Here is a 16,634-nt window from a genome sequence, read left to right as displayed (position 1 = left end):
CAAGCTTCAGTTTGTTAAGGCACAATACTCTTAAACACTCTAGTTACTGGAAAATTAGGTAAAAGTCACAGCTGTTACCAAGTGGTATCTGATTTTTTCCAGACTCCACACTCTGTATGCAGTGAGAGTTGCAGTCTGGGATTCAGGTAGAGCCCTCAGGAGAGCAAGGCTGCCTGTTGTTTTGACTGCATTCCCTGCCCAGAGAATGAGATTTCCAATGAGATAGGGGAGTATATGCCTTGCAGCGATTTTCTCCACTTCTATTTTTTTTGAAGTGAATCATTTGTCCTGAGCTAACTAACATCTGTTGCCAATCTTCCTCTTTTATTATTGTCCCGAAAACTCTAGTACATTGTTGTATATCCTAGTTGTAAATCATTCTATTTCTTCTATGTGAGCTACCACCACAGCATGGCAATTCACAAAGAGATGGTGTGGTTCCATTGCCAGGAAACCAACCTGGGCCACCGAAGTGGTGAGCACTGAACTTTCACAACTAGGCAATCAGGGCTGGCTCTCCACCTCTGTTTTGTATGCACCGTTCTCCCAAAGAAACGGAAACCTCTGGATGAGGACTGCAGAGTCCAAATGTATCCTTCCTCCACTTAGTAATTTAACTTTTATAGCCAAAAAAGTCAACTTTTTTTTATCATTTCCACCCAAAATGATACACTCTCTCTCTACCTTGAACTAGCTTGCTTGACTCATTTTAGCATCATTGCAGGCATTATCATCTCAAGGAAACCCTTTCTGACCACTCTACAGTAACCTAACTTAAATCTCTCGCATGGATTCTAACACATGGTATTGTAAGTCCTTACTTTTCAGCTTCTTTAAAGCTACGTTTAGATCACATTGAACAAATCCTTATTTTTGCAGTGTCTGGTGCTGTTCTTGGCACAGAGCAGGAGCTCAGAAAGGTTGTGTTTGATTTAAGAAGTAAGCATTTTCGTGGTATGCAATGTGCTTACGGTACAGCTTCCTTCAATGAGTAAATACATCTTGTTCTCTGATGTCGTAGAGTTCACAGGTGTGTAGAGGAGACAACAGGCAGTGATTAGAATTCAAGGTGGTGACATAGGGCTGCAATATAGGTACGCAGAGCCCCATGGGATGAAATAAGTGATAGTATATATGTTTGTGGGCCCACTTAGCCAGTGCCTTATGGCAGACACTTGGATTGCTTCTAGAGTCTGTTCACCATAAACAGTATTGCAGAGAATGCTGCTGTATTTCTGCCCAAATGTGTGAATATATTGGTAGGATAAGTTGCTAAAGTGTAAGTGCCTTAACAAATGTATATGCTGAAACATTTTTAATAAGATATTGTCAAACTGTCTCCCTAAAAGGTTATAACTTACATTTTCACCAACAGTACCATTGATTTAAAAGAGAAGGAGGCTTCTTGTATTTAAAACATGTTCACTGGATAGGAAGAAAGAGCATAACTCACTCTAACTATGGTTTCTTGTAGGTTTGCCTTGAGTTGGTCTCTCTCCAGTTTGAGATTCTCTTCTACTACTCTTAGACTATCTCTTTCTTTCATTACAGATTTCATTTCTTCAAGGTTTTCATGAAGTTTCTGAGCCAGCTCTGAGTTCTCCATTTCCATTTTATCCAGAGTTAAACTTTGGGTCTTGAATTGTTTCTTCAATTTCTCTATTTCAGACATTTTTTTCTGTGTCTCACTGACATCTTCTTTTAACTTAAAAAGTTGATGTTCATTTGTCTTAAGTTCTTGGATCTTAAGATCATCATAAAATAACATGTTAGGATACAGATGGTTTTTAAGGGAAGTATCAAGAATAGTTTCTAAATTGATTAAAACAATAGGCTTCCATGTGACTCAATATTCTGCATAATTCCAACAGAATTTACTTTCTTTTGAGGTATAATATACATAAGCACACTAACCTCAAGTGTATAGCTCAATTATTCCTGACATACGTATACGTCTATGTAATTACAGCCCAGATTAAAATACAGAATATTTCTAGCACCCCATGAGGTTCCTGGGTGCCCCCTTACTCCAGCCAACCACTATTCTGACCTTGATCATCCTAGATGAGTTTGCCTGTTTTTGAACTTACAAATCACAATGTATGTATCCGTTCTCCTGTTGATAGGCATTTGAGTTGTTTTCAGTTTTTCACTATTATGATTAGAGCTGATATGAACATTCTTGTACATATCTTTATGTGGAAGTATGCATTCTTTTCTCTTAGGTACATACTCGTATATGCTGGGCCACAGGCTGGTATACGTTCAGTGTGAGTAAACATGGCCAAGCTGTTTTCCAATGTGGCTAAACTGTTTTACATCCCCAAAGGATTTTAGGCACAAATAAGTCAGATATCCAATCAAATAAGCCTCCCTTCCCCCAATACCTTTTCTTGTAATTTAGCATTTGAATTTTCTAAATCCATCTGCATATTTGATATTTCATCTGTCTTCTCAGAAACAATCCCTCTGAGTTGATCAATAATTTCCTGGTGCTCTTTAAGATGCATGTGAGCAATTCTTAGTTCCTCTTGTTTTTCCAGATTCTTAATCATTAGAGAATTTTAAAAACAGTGATATATCTTAATTTTAACTAGTATTTTCTTAATGAAAATGATATATTTTCTTAGTATAAATAATAAAACTATTACTTCTTAATCTACATCTTTGTTGTTAGAAAATTACAAACTTATCCCCCCGTCCCTACCTCCCCACAACCAACTCCTAATTCCCAAAGGCAAACATATTACATACGTACTATTCTATAGCTTGCTTTTCCCCCTAAGGGTTATTTTGGGCTTCCATATTAGGACGTGCAAATCTATTCCATGGTTTTATTATGTGCTGCATAGTATTCTGACATAGTGCTTGTGTTTACCCAGTTTCCTTCTGATGTACATTTAGATTGTTTCCCATTTTTTAGTACAAATTGCTACAATGAACAACCTTGTGGTGTGTATTTCTGTATGTGTGTATAAACATAAATATATATTTATCTTAACAATTGATTAAGTGTACATATAGGATAAAGTCTATAAAGGAAATAATGGTTGCAGAATTTAAAATTTTCAAGAATACCAAACTATGTGCCTAAAAGTTATATCAGTTCACGCACACTAATAGTACCCCTCATTTCAAAGAAGGCTCACTACTGTCAGAAAACCCCATGTCTCCTCACTAGGGTGGGGAATGAGTGTAACTTACTTTAGCTTTCAGCTCTCTCAGGCTTTCACTGAGCTGGTCTCGCTCCATTTTGAGGGTTTCCTCCACTCTTCTGAGGCCATCTCTTTCCTTAGTAACAAGTTTTATTTCTTCAAGGTTTTCAAGATATTTCTGAGTCAACCTGAACTTCTCTGCTTCTATACTTTCCAGGGTTGAATTCTGGACCTCTAATTGCTTCCTAAATTGCTCTGTTTGATGCGCATTTTCCCTGAGATCATTTTTTGCCTTAAGAAGTTGATGTTCTTTCTCCTGAAGTTCTTGGATCTTGAGATAATCATACAATAAATTATGATATAGACAGATATTGATAGAAAGCTAAATAATAGTTTCTAAATTAATTAAGGCAAGTAAAGACAAATCTTTGCTTGTCTTCAATTTTAGGCTAATTCATATACTGTTTCTTTACACAAACGACCCGATTCAAACTGTCAGTTACTCAGATAACAACCGAATGTGATCTTATTTGGAAATAGGGTTTTTGCAGATGTAATTAGTTAAGGAATGAGAGGCTCTTCTAACTGGACTAGGGTGGGCCCTAAATCCAATGAGAGTGTCCTTATAAGAGATAGGAAAGGACACGGAGAGACACAGAGAAGATCATGTGAAGATGGAGACAGAGATGGGAGTGATGCAGCTACAAGCCAAGGAATACCGAGGATAGCTGGGAGCCAAGGATAACAAGAGGCCAAGAAGGACCCTTCTCTAGAGCCTTCGGAGGCAGCATGGTCTTCCGACATCTTGGTTTTTGACTTCCAGGATCCAGAAATGTGGCAGAATAAATTTCTGCTGTTTTTAAGCCACCGAATTTATGGTAATTTGACACAGAAGTCCTAAGAAACTAGCATAGAGTCACTAGGTAAATCAAGGAGGCAAAGTGAATATGAGAAAAATTTAAAAAGAAACTGACTAAATATACAGATGTAGCTGTCAAACTGTAATTCCTCATCTCTTCAAATCTTTTTGGATAATTTATTTTTACTTCCAACAAGGTCTTTAGGGGGTGGCCCACACAAACATTGAAGCATTAACTTTTACATAAGGCTATTGATTTTACTTCTTTAGGAGGAGAATGAAATAGACAGGAGGTTTCAGTAAATTCAGTTAGGTTATAGTCAAAGGGATGAGAATTACGAGAACACATGTTAAGAAAGCATCATTCAACAGAAGCACAATGGAAACAGCAATGTATTATTTATAATGCAAGTGGTACTGTTCTTAGAAGAAATAGAAAGTTCTCAGTGGGTGCCTTTTAGAATTACTGGAGCAGTACAATTGTTACAAGAGTCTTAGCTCTTATGCAAATATACTATGACAGCACCTTACTTCCATTAAGGAAATGATTCAGGAAATTGTAAACATCTAAGGGATGGCAATAGTGACAAATCTTACATTTTAGAGAATGCCTAATACAGGTCTATAAGGGCAGGGGCTTTGTTTTATTGACTAATGTATCTCAAGCACCCAGAGCAGAGCCTGGCCCATGGCATTGCTCAATAAATATCTGATGAGTGAATATATCATGAGTAGTTTAGATGAACCAAGGCCCCACTCTCATCTCAAGACTCCAGGATAATGTAATCCTCACAAAGGACAACAGCAACATCTTCGTGTGAGCTGAAACTGTCCAAAACATTAGCAGTGAGATCTGACCATCTGGGAGGCATATTCTATTTCTGAAATTTAGGTCTACTGGGATAAAAAATTATTACCAAAAAAAGTTTAGTCAGGAAATATGGCCAGGAAGGTAACTTTAAAAATTCACCTTTTCCTTTAGCTTTTCTTCAGCTTCTGCCAGTTTCTCACAGGTCCTATAAAGCACTTCCTCTTTCTTTATGGTATGGTTCTTTTCTTGTACAACTATCTCTTGTTGTTTTTTAAGCTCACCTCCAAGAATTCTTAATTCTTCCTGGTTTTCAGTTTTTTAAAGTTGACATTAAAATAAATACTAGGTTACATTTAAGAAATCAGATAAAAATCAGCATTTACCTCAGCCTGAAAATGGAGGAATCATGGCAAAGTATATTGGAAAAGACCTATTGAAAAAGAACATAAGTCTTTATTTTAATCATGTAAATGCCAAGAATCTGCTTTCTTATGTTGTTTCTTTATTGCTCAATGTACATTCGCAGCATGAGAATTAGAACTGGATCTAACATTCTATCATGAGAGGTTTGCTTGTTTTCTACCCCTAAGCCAAAAGAGACCATCTCTACACTTTCATCAACTGATGATGAGACTCTAATTATGGGCTTTTCATACACTGGGATGGCTTGTTTTGGGGCATTGATTTTGAGCAAGCTCGAAATAGCAACTGTCCTTTGCTAGCACGACTTGGGCTAATCTTACTTATTATCTTTAAAAAGTGACATTCTCCAGTATCAAGACCAAAAAACATTACAATCCAGAGACTGAGAAGAGAATATGACCTTTGTCTGTATTCTTATTTACATTCAGATATTTTGAGCAAACAGACAATCCCAAGAAACATGAAAAATTACACAAAAGGTCAGGTTCTACCGTGATCCACAGCAAACTTTTCAAAATATTAATTTCTATCTATTACACAATATATTGCCCCTAAATATAAAAATAAAGCCTAAAGTAGGTTTGAAGATACTGGCAAATATTAACAACAAGCAAACATGAAATTAGAGAAAACTACAACAGCATAAATACAAGAGAAACATTTAGGAACAAATTAACAAAATACGTACAAGATCCGTACACTGAAATCTACACAACACATCACTGAGAGAACAGAGAGTTTATAGAAAGATACACAATAAGCACATGAATGATGCCCAATATCTTTAGTCATTGGGGAAAGGCAATTTAAAACAATGAGGTTACACCCAATAGAAATGGTTAGAATTAAAAACACCAATAATATGAAGCTTTAGTGAGGATGTGGAGCCATCAGAATTCTCTTAATTTGCTGATGAGAATTAAACTGGTACAACTACTTTGGAATTGAGTCTAGTAAACTCTCATCAAGTTAAATATACATGTCCCTATGACACAGCTATTCCATTCAGATACTTACCCTAGAGAAATAAAAAACATACGTTCACAAAAAGATTAGTATAAGAATGTTTACAGCAGCTTTATTCAAGAGTCAAATAGCGTCAATGACTCAAATTTCCAACAATAGGAGAAAAACTAAGCAAACTGTGGCCCATTCATACCATGGAATAGTACCCAGCAATAAAAAGACATGTAGAAAGAAGTGAGACACAGAAGAGCACATGCTGTGTGGTTCTATTTGTGTGAAGATCTAGAAGAGACATGGTGATCTGAGGTGGAGAAACATCAGGATAGTGACTCTACGGGGCAGAGGGTGAGGTGAGGATTGACAAGTGGATGTGTGAGGGAACTTCTTGTGGGTGGAAGTGTTCTGTATCTTGACTGGGGTGGACAGTACACAAGGGGACACATTTGTCAAAAGTCATCAGACTGGACACTTGCAGCAGATACATTTATTGCGTGTAAACGATACCTCAATAAAGTTGTAAAAACCGGAGACACAAAGATAAAAACACACTACCAAGTACCCGGTGCTGAACTCACCCTGTCAGTACTCTCCCTCAGGTCAGTCTTCAGTTGCTCCTTTTCTGCGGTAACACACTCTAACATTTGTCGCAGCTTTTTTTTCTCCTGTATCAAAGAAAATATCATTCTCTGTTGTTCAATCAGCTCATTATCAACATCTGCAATCAACACTTGGGTTTTTTTGGCTTCCAAATTCTGCTTTCTATCTATGTCAACCATCTCATATATAAATACAATAGAGAAGAATTTCTTAGTTTTAATAATAACAAAATAGCCAACACATATTACTTATTATGTACCAGGCACTATTTTCATATATTGATACATTTAATCTTCACTATAACCTTATGAGGTAGGTACTATTATTATCTCCATTTGACAGGTGAGGAGACTGAATCCGAGAGAGGACAGGTCATTTGCCCACAGTCACTCAGAGACGTAGAGTCATGCTGTGAGCCCAGTGCTCTGGCTCCAGAGTTTGTGCTCTTGTGCCTGTGTACTGAGAAGAGCTACCTGGACAGCTACAGATGACCCACACTCACCTTCACGTCTGACAGGTTAACCTGACTTTGTGAAGGAGTGAGCCACCTTAAACTCTCCCCCTCTTTCTTTCCTTCAAAAGCTGGAAATTGTAACCTCTTCCCTACTCCCAACAAATCTTTATTTTCAGAGTTTTATGTTATATAAGAAGGCAAAAGAGTTTTATTAGAAACATATTTCATATCATAGCATAATACATGTTTTCTTAATTTGCACTTTCCACACACTGCTTAAGAAAAGCACCTCATGTCAACTCATTTATCCATAAATAAGGCTGAAGCAGAGGTAACAGAATACGTGGACTGCTTGGTAAAATGAGACAAAACTGACATTACAAGCATAGGTATGAAATTACGGTATCACCATATAATCCTACACTACCCCAGTAAAAATACTCAGCTCCATGTTGGCCACAGATGTTTGAAAAAGTTGTTATAATAATCTATATTTTCATTAGAAAAAAAAAAGAAAAAGAAGAAAAATAATCCAATGACACTAACTTCACACAATCACTATTAGAATTCTGGAATACTTCCTTCCAGATTTTTTTCCATTAATTTTTTTTTTACATTGCAATTATGATTCATTTATTTATACATAACATCCTTTTTTAGGTTCACTTTTCCACTTAGATTAGATGATATGCATTTTCCCAAGCTGTTACATCATCTTCAAATTATAATTTTTAGTAGCTGCTCGATTCTCTAGACTGGATATGGACAAAACATATTTTACTTACCTACCCCCTTACTGTTGACAATAGGCATGAGTTTCTGACAAAGATGAGCACAGAGCTAACTACTAAGTACATGAGAAATTAACATTTGTAACACACAATCTTGGGGACTAGTCTGTCAGATACTATAATTCAGAATCTTGCATCTTTATTCCTATATATCGGAATATACACAGAAACAAAGCAGAGTGAGACAAAGTTCAAAACTGAACTCAGCCTAGAAAGTATTTCAGCTACCAAGGTTATGAGCAAATCTAATAGCTCTAATCATTAAAGAAAAAAAATTGTGTTCTTTATATGAGAATAAGACAACTAATCACAAAGTTTGAAATTTCTGTTGAGATACACTAGAGAATCTCACTTGCAGAGAGAGACACATCAAGCTGGACTGAAAACGGGCACTCGAAGTGGATTCATGATAGACCTATTAGTGCAGCCCTCTGGTGCCATGAAAAACAGAGGGACGACGGAAATGCCCAGACCCACTTCTTTATCCACATGGGTGATTCCAGCATGAACATATCACAAGACCAAGCTGATCGCGGCCTCTCATCCCAGATTTCAGAAACCTGGATGAACAAAATGGCCCCAGAGAATGCCCAGTCAGACCCTTTTATCAACACAGATGATTCCAGCATGAACATAATACCACAGATCGGCTCGTCACAGTGAGTGTAACTCTCCTTTCCCCTCACTCCTCCTCTACTGCCCTTTCTCAGGGGGCCCTGTGCCTGCATTTTACATTTGTTTAAAAGCAGCTACTGATTGTTATATCTTATTTTCAAAAGTCTATTTAAAGAAACATTCCCCTCATAAAAGTGGAAATTATAAATTTTAAACCAAGGTTAAGTGTCTTTGGCCCATGGTTGACCTAAATTATAGATAAGCTGAGAACACAAAATACAAAGCAAGTGAAAATGCTTCCTAGGAGAAAATGACTGAAGCATAGGCATAGAGGAGGAGAAAGCTCCTTTTCCAAGGAAAGAATAATGTACCCCAGGGTAAATGGGGAAAAAAAGAAGATCATTATATACAGGAATAGTATATAAATGTATATATAAGTTTATTTACATAAGTTGGATCTCACTGAATTATTCTGTAGTATGCATTTGCTTTTATTTAACAGTGCGTCCTGGAGACGTTTCCATCTGTATATAATGTCTACTTTAAAAATTTACATGACTGTACAAAATTCAGTTATATTTCTATACATTAACAATAAACAATTAAAAAGGAAATTGAGAAAACAATCCATTTACAATAGCACCAAAAATAATAAAATATAAAGGAATAAAATTATCCAAGAAGGCAAAGACGTGTACAATGAAAACTACAAAATGTATCTGAAATAAATTAAAGCAGCAACAAATACACAGAAAGACATCTATGTTCATGGATAGGAAGACTTTGTATTGTAAAGATGTCAACACCACCCAAAGTGATCTCCAAATTTAATGCAATTCTTATAAAATCCTAACAGTGTTTGCAGAGATAGAAGAATCCACCCTGAAATCCACATGGAATCTCAAGGGGCTCCAAACAGCCAAGACAATCTTGAAAAAGAACAGAGCTGAGGCCTAAAACTTCTTGATTTAAAAACTTACGACAAAGCTGTATTAATCAAAACAGTGCAGTACTGGCATAAAGACAGACATACAGGCCAATGAAATAGAATATAGAGCTCCGAAATAAACTTTTGCATATATGGTCAAATAATCTTTCACAAGGATGTCAAGCCCACTCAATAGGAAAGGACAGTCTCTTCAACAAATGGTGTTGGACAAACTGGCTATGTCACACAGAAGAATGAAGTTGGGCCCTTACTTTACATCATATAAAAAATTAACTGAAAATGGATCAAAAGCCTAATCATAAGAACTAAAACTATAAGACTCTTAGAAGAAAACATGAGAGGAAAACATCGTCACACGTGTCTTGTCAATGATTTCTTGGATATGAAACCAAAAGCAAGGCAACAAAAACCAAAATAGATAAGTGGACTATATAAAAATTAAAAACTTATGTGCATCAAAGGACACAATCAACAGAGTAAAAAGGCAAGCTATGGAATGGGTGGAAAGATTTGCAAGTCATACAACTGATAAAGGGTTAATATCCAGACTGTATAAAGAAATTCTACAACTCAACAACAAAAGACAAAAAACCCAATTTAGGGCCTGGCCCGATGGCTGAGTGGTTAAAGTTCTGTGTGCTCTGCTTTTGTGGCCCGGGTTGATGGGCTCATATCCAAGGCGCACAACTAATCCGCTCACCAACTATGCTGTGGGGGTGTCCCGCATCCAAAAACATAAAGGACGATTGGCGTAGATGTTATCTCAGGGTTAATCTTCCTCAAGCATAAAAAGTAGAATGGGCAACAGATGTCAGCTCAGGGAGAATCTTGCTCAGGAAAAAAAAAAAAATCCCATTTAAAATTGTAAAAAATAAATAAATAAAGCACTTAGGGATAAATGTAGAACTCTAAAAAAAAAACCAATTTAAAAATGGGCAAAAGGGGAGTGACATCAGCATCATGGCAGAGTGAACTCTTTCTCCGATAGGATACAATAAAAGAGACAGTCACAGACCAAGAAGGGTCACTCACACAGCACAAAGGGACATTGGAGAGTCCCACACTGCTGCATATCTGAGAGTGGACATGCTGGGGCCCCCCAAGGAGGTAGGGAGAGGTAAGGAGAAATCCCCCCCCATCAGATCGGTGACTCTGGTCTGTGAGGCTCACAAAGGGGGGTGTGGCTACCTTCTGCAGGGAAACTGTAGCCCGTCAAGCTCTCTCAGCCAGTGGGAAACTCCCACACAGAGGACTCAGAACTGCTGCAGGGGTGTATCAACATTTGAGAACCCCAAGAGAGAAGATAATGAGGGGCGAGTGAGAAGCCCCCCCAGGGACTGGGAGCACAAAAGAGAGAACCCTTCCCAACCACATGCCCGATGCTGCAGCTCCACTGATCAGTCAGAGCAGCCACAGCGCAGGCAGCCAGGGAGCACCAGCAGCCGCGGAGCACAGGGCGCTCAGATTACATAGCCCTTGACCCTTACCGAGTGGCAGGAGGGGGAAAATGCAACCAGATATTTCCAGGGTGAGGAAAAACACGGTGAATACAGCAACCACGTTGCAAAAGTACATTAAATCGCCATACCAGAAGGAAAATGACAAGCACCCAGAAATCAACCCTGAAGGCACAGAAATTCATAACCTAAATGACAGAGAATTCAAAATACCTATCATAAAAAAGCTCAACGAAATACATGAAAACACAGAAAAGCAATTCAACAAGATAAGGTGTTTCTTCACAAAAGAGATTGAAATCATAAAGAAAAACCAATCTGTATTGATAGAGATGAAGAACACAACGGAGGACATAAAGGAGAGTCTGAGATCTTTAAAGAACAGAGCTGACAATACGGAGGAAAGAATTAGCATTATCGAGGATAGTAATACAGATATGCTCCAGATGGAGGAGGAGAGAGAACTAAGACTAATAAGAAATGAAGAAAGTCTCCAAGAAATAGCCTACTCAATTAGAAAATGTAACATAAGAATTATAGGCATTCCTGAGGGAGAAGAGACGGAAAAAGGAACAGAGAGATTATTCAAGGAAATAATAGCTGAGAACTTCCCAAATCTGGGGAAAGAGCAGGAAATACCAGTAAGTGAAGCCAATATGTCTCCTAAATATGTCAACAGGCAAATGCCCTCTCCAAGGCATATAGTAGTATAGCTGGCAAAAGTTAATGACAAAGAAACAATATTAAGGGCAGCTAGACCAAAACAAAAATTAACGTACAGAGGAATTCCCATCAGGCTCTCAGCAGATTTCTAAACAGAAGCTTTACTGGCTAGGAGAGACTGGAATGATATATTCAAAATCCTAAAAGACAATATCTTTCAGCCAAGAATACTCTATCCAGTGAAAATACCCTTCAAAGATGGTGGAGAAATAATAATTTTCCCAGATAAACAAAAACTAAGGGAGTTCACGGCCATGAGACACCCACTGCAAGAAATGCTCAAGAAGGCCCTCATGCCTGAATAAAAGAAGAAAAAGGGAACACAGAGCTTGGAGCAAGGAGAAAAATAGGTAGACAAAATCAGAAAAAACAGTAGATCTTTATCAGAATAGGTTAGCAACCACTTAAATACCACAATGAAAGATCAAAGGAAGGATAACACCACAAAGAAATGTAACCTCATCACTTTAAACACACATCCACACTACAAGATGGAATAATTTGTGACAAGAATAACTTAGAATGGGAAGAGGAAACAGATCAAATGGACTTAGTCTAAGGAAATAAGAGGCCATCAGATAATGGACTATCTCATTCACAAGATTTTTTATACAAATCTCAAGGTAACCACTAAACAAATAATCAGAACAAAATCACATATGATAATAAAGAGAAAACAAAAAATGTCATAAGACAGAACTATCAAACTGAATTGGCAGTCCAAAACACACGGGGCAAGAAACAAAGGAAATTCAAAAGAACCAGAAAATAAGCAATAAAAATGCAACATTAAGCCCTCATATTTCAATAATTACCCTAAATGTAAATGGATTGAACTCTCAAATCAAAAGACACAGAGTGGCAGGATGGTTTGAAAAGCAAGATCCAACAATATTCTGCCTCCAGAAAACATCTCAGCTCTAAAGACAAACAGAGGCCCAGAGGGAAAGGATGGAAGACAATACTCCAAGCTAATGGCAAAGAAAAAAAAGCAGGTGTTGCCATACTCATATCAGACAAAGTAGACTTCAAGATAAAACAGGTTCAGAGAGACAAAGAGGGCCACTATATAATGATAAAAGGGACCCTCTGCCAGGAAGATATATCAATTATAAGTATATATGCACCCAACATAGGAGCACCAAAGTACATAAAGCAACTATTAACAAACATAAAGGAGATATTAACAACAACACGATAATAGTAGGGGATCTTAATACCCACTTACATCAGTGGATAGATCATCCAGACAAAATGTCAATAAGGAAACAGTTGACTTAAATGAAAAACTGGATGAAATGCACTTAGTAGACATATAAAGAGCACTTCACCCAAAAACAACTGACTACACATTCTTCTCAAGCGTGCACAGAACACTCTGAAGGATAGACCTTATGCTGGGAAACAAGGCAAGCCTCAATAAATTTAAGAAAAATTAAAATAATAACAAGTATCTTTTCAGACCATAATGATATGAAACTGGAAATAAACTATAAGAAAACAACTAGGAAAGTGACAAAGATGTAGAGATTAAACAACATGCTACTGAACAACCAATGGATCATTGATGAAATCAAGAGAAATCAAACAATACCTAGAAACAAACACAAATGAAAATATGCCATACCAACTCACATGGGATGCAGCAAAAGCGTTCCTGAGAGGGAAATTCATAGCACTACAAGCCCACCTCAACAAACACTAAAAAGCCTAAATCAGCAACCTTGAATTACTCCTAACAGAACTAGAAAAAGTAAAACAAGCAAAGCCCAAAGTCAGCAGAAGGAGAGAAATAATAAAAATTAGAACAGAAACAAATGACATTGAGACTAAAAATACAGTAGAAAGGATTAATGAAACAAAGAGTTGCTTCTTTGAGAAGATCAATAAAATTGACAAATCCTTAGCCAGACTTACTAAGAAAAAGAAAGAAAAGGTTCAAATAAATAAAATTAGAAATGAAAGAGGCAAAATTACAACAGATACCATGGAAATACAAAGGATTATAAGAGAATACTATGAAAAACTATATGCCAACAAATTGGACAATTGAGAAGAAATGGATAAATTCTTAGACTCACACAACATCCCACAACTGAACCATGAGGAAATAGACAATCTGAATAGATGCATCGCAAGTAAAGAGATTGAAATAGTAATCGAAAACCTCCCAAAAAATAAAAGTCCAGGACCAGATAGCTTCTCCAGTGAATTTTTCCAAACATTCAAAGAAGATTTAATACCCATCTTTCTCAAACTATTCCAAAAGATAGAGGAAGATGGAACACTTCTTAACGCATTCTGTGAAGCCATCACCATGACACCAAAGCGAGGCAAAGACAATACAAAGAAGGAAAATTATAGGCCAATATCACTGATGAACATAGGTACAAAAATCATCAATAAAATATCAGCAAACTGAATACAGCAATACATTAAAAAGATTATACACCATGATCAAGTGGGATTCATACCAGGAATGCAGGGTTGGTACCAACTTAATACACCACATCAACGAAACAAAGAACAAAAACCACATGGTCATCTCAATAGACCCAGATAAGGCATTTGACAAGATCCCACATCCATTTATGCTAAAAACTCTCCACAAAATGTGTATAGAAGGAAAGTGCCTCAACATAATAAAGGCGATTTGTGACAAACACACAGCCAGCATCATACTCAATGGGGAATGTCTGAAAGCCATTCCTCTGAGAACAGAAACAAGACAAGGCTGCCCACTCTCACCACTCTTATTCAACATAGTACTGGAGGTTTTGGCGAGAGCAATTAGAAAAGACAAAGGGATAAAAGGAATCCAAATAAGCAACGAAGAAGTGAAACTCTCACTATTTGCAGATGACATGATCTTATATACAGAAAACCCTGAAGAATCCATTGGAAAACTATTACAAATAATCAACTACAGCAAAGTCGCAGGGTACAAAATCAACCTGCAAAAATCAGTTACACTTCTGTATGCTAATAACAAACTAACAGAAAGAGCGCTCAAAAAGATAATACAATTTTACAATTGATTCAAAAAGAATAAAATATCCAGGAATAAATCTTACTATGCAGTGAAAGACCTATACAATGAAAACCACAAGACATTACTGAAAGAAATCGATAACGACATAAGGAAATGGAAAGAGACCCTATGCACATGGATTCGAAGAATAAACATGGTTAAAAAGTCTATATAACCTAATGCAATCTACAAATTCATCAGAATCCCAATCAGAATCCCAATGACATTCTTCACGGAAATAGTACAAAGAATACTAAAATTCATATGAGGCAACAAAAGACCCCCAATAGCTAAAGCAATCCTAAGAAAAAAGAACAAAGCTGGAGGCATCACAATCTCTGACTTCAAAACATACTACAAAGCCATAGTAATCAAAACAGCATGGTACTGGTGCAAAAACAGACACATAGATCAATGGAACACAATTGAAAGCCCAGAAATAAAGCCACACATATACGGACAGCTAATCTTCAACAAAGGAGCAAAGAACATATAATAGAGAAAGGAAAATTTCTTCAATAAATGGTGCTGGGAAAAGTGGACAGCCACGTGAAAAGAATGAAAGTGGACCATCTGCTATCACCATTCACAAAAATTAACTCAAAATGGATCAAAGACCTGAAGGTGAGACCTGAAACTATAAAACTCATAGAAGAAAATATAGGCAATAAACTATTTGACATTGGTCAGAAAGGAATCATTTTGAATGCCATGTCTAATCGGACTAGGGAAACTAAAGAAAAATTAGGCAAGGAAGACTTCATCAGATTAAAAAGCTTCTACAAGACAAATGAAACCAGGATCAAAATGATTAGACAACCCACCAGCTGGGAGAAAATATTTGCAAAACATATATCTGACAAGTGGTTAATCTTCGTAATATATGGGGAACTCACACCATTGAACAACAAAAAACAAACAACCCGATCAGAAAATGGGCAGAGGAAATGAACAGACACTTCTCCAAAGAAGATATACAGATGGCAAATAGGCAAATGAAAAAATGTTCAACATCACTAATCATCAGGGAAATGTAAATCAAAACTACACTAAGATATCACTTTACAACCATTAGAATGGCTATAATCACCAAGACAAGAAAACAACAAATGTTGGAGAGGTAGTGGAGAAACAGGAACACTTATACACAGCTGGTGGGAACGCAAACTGGTGCAGCCTCTATGAAAAACAGTATGGAGATTCCTCAAAAAATTAAAAATAGAAATACCCTATGATCCAGCCACCCCACTACTGAGAATCGATCCAACGAACGAGAAATCAACTATCCAAAGAGGCTTATGCACCTTTGTGTTCATCACAGCATTATTCACTACAGCCAAGACATGGAAGCAACCCAACTGTCCATCGACTGATGATTGGATCAAGAGGATGTATATATATATATATATACACAACAGAATACTAGTAAGCCCTAAAAAGGACAAAATAGTCCCATTTGAAACAACATGGTTGGACCTAGAGGGTATTATGTTAAGTGAAATAAGCCAGAGAGAGAAAGACAAATGCCACATGCTCTCACTCATATGTGGAATATAAACCAACACACAAACAGAGAAAACTGTATAGTGGTTAGCAGGGGCAGGGGGGTGGGGGAGTGGGCACAAGGGGTGAAGGGAGACATGTATATAGTGATTGACAAACAATAATGTACAACCGAAATTTCACGATGCTATAAACTATTAAGACATCAAAAAACAGAGTAAGTTAGTATGCACCACTAGGAGGAAATGAAGTGGTAAACTCGTAAAAGACATTCTTTGATAATCTTTTGTATTTCTGAGA

At 37.0% G+C, this 16,634-nt stretch overlaps 1 protein-coding gene across 1 annotated transcript; it reads right to left on the bottom strand.

The window, feature by feature from the left end:
• Positions 1-1,411: 1,411 nt before the first annotated feature.
• Positions 1,412-2,535, bottom strand: LOC131402147 (centromere-associated protein E-like). The gene is made up of 2 exons (XM_058537048.1): positions 2,388-2,535; positions 1,412-1,744 (listed from the first exon to the last, which is right to left on the bottom strand). Exons 1-2 carry the CDS (start codon positions 2,508-2,510, stop codon positions 1,412-1,414), a joined length of 456 nt encoding a protein of 151 aa, XP_058393031.1. The 5' UTR covers positions 2,511-2,535.
• Between the last annotated feature and the right edge of the window lie 14,099 nt (positions 2,536-16,634).

This window comes from Diceros bicornis, assembly GCF_020826845.1.
Source record: "Diceros bicornis minor isolate mBicDic1 chromosome 30 unlocalized genomic scaffold, mDicBic1.mat.cur SUPER_30_unloc_3, whole genome shotgun sequence".
In the NCBI taxonomy this organism is placed as follows: Eukaryota; Metazoa; Chordata; class Mammalia; order Perissodactyla; family Rhinocerotidae; genus Diceros; species Diceros bicornis.
This window is presented reverse-complemented; position numbering and strand designations above follow the sequence as displayed.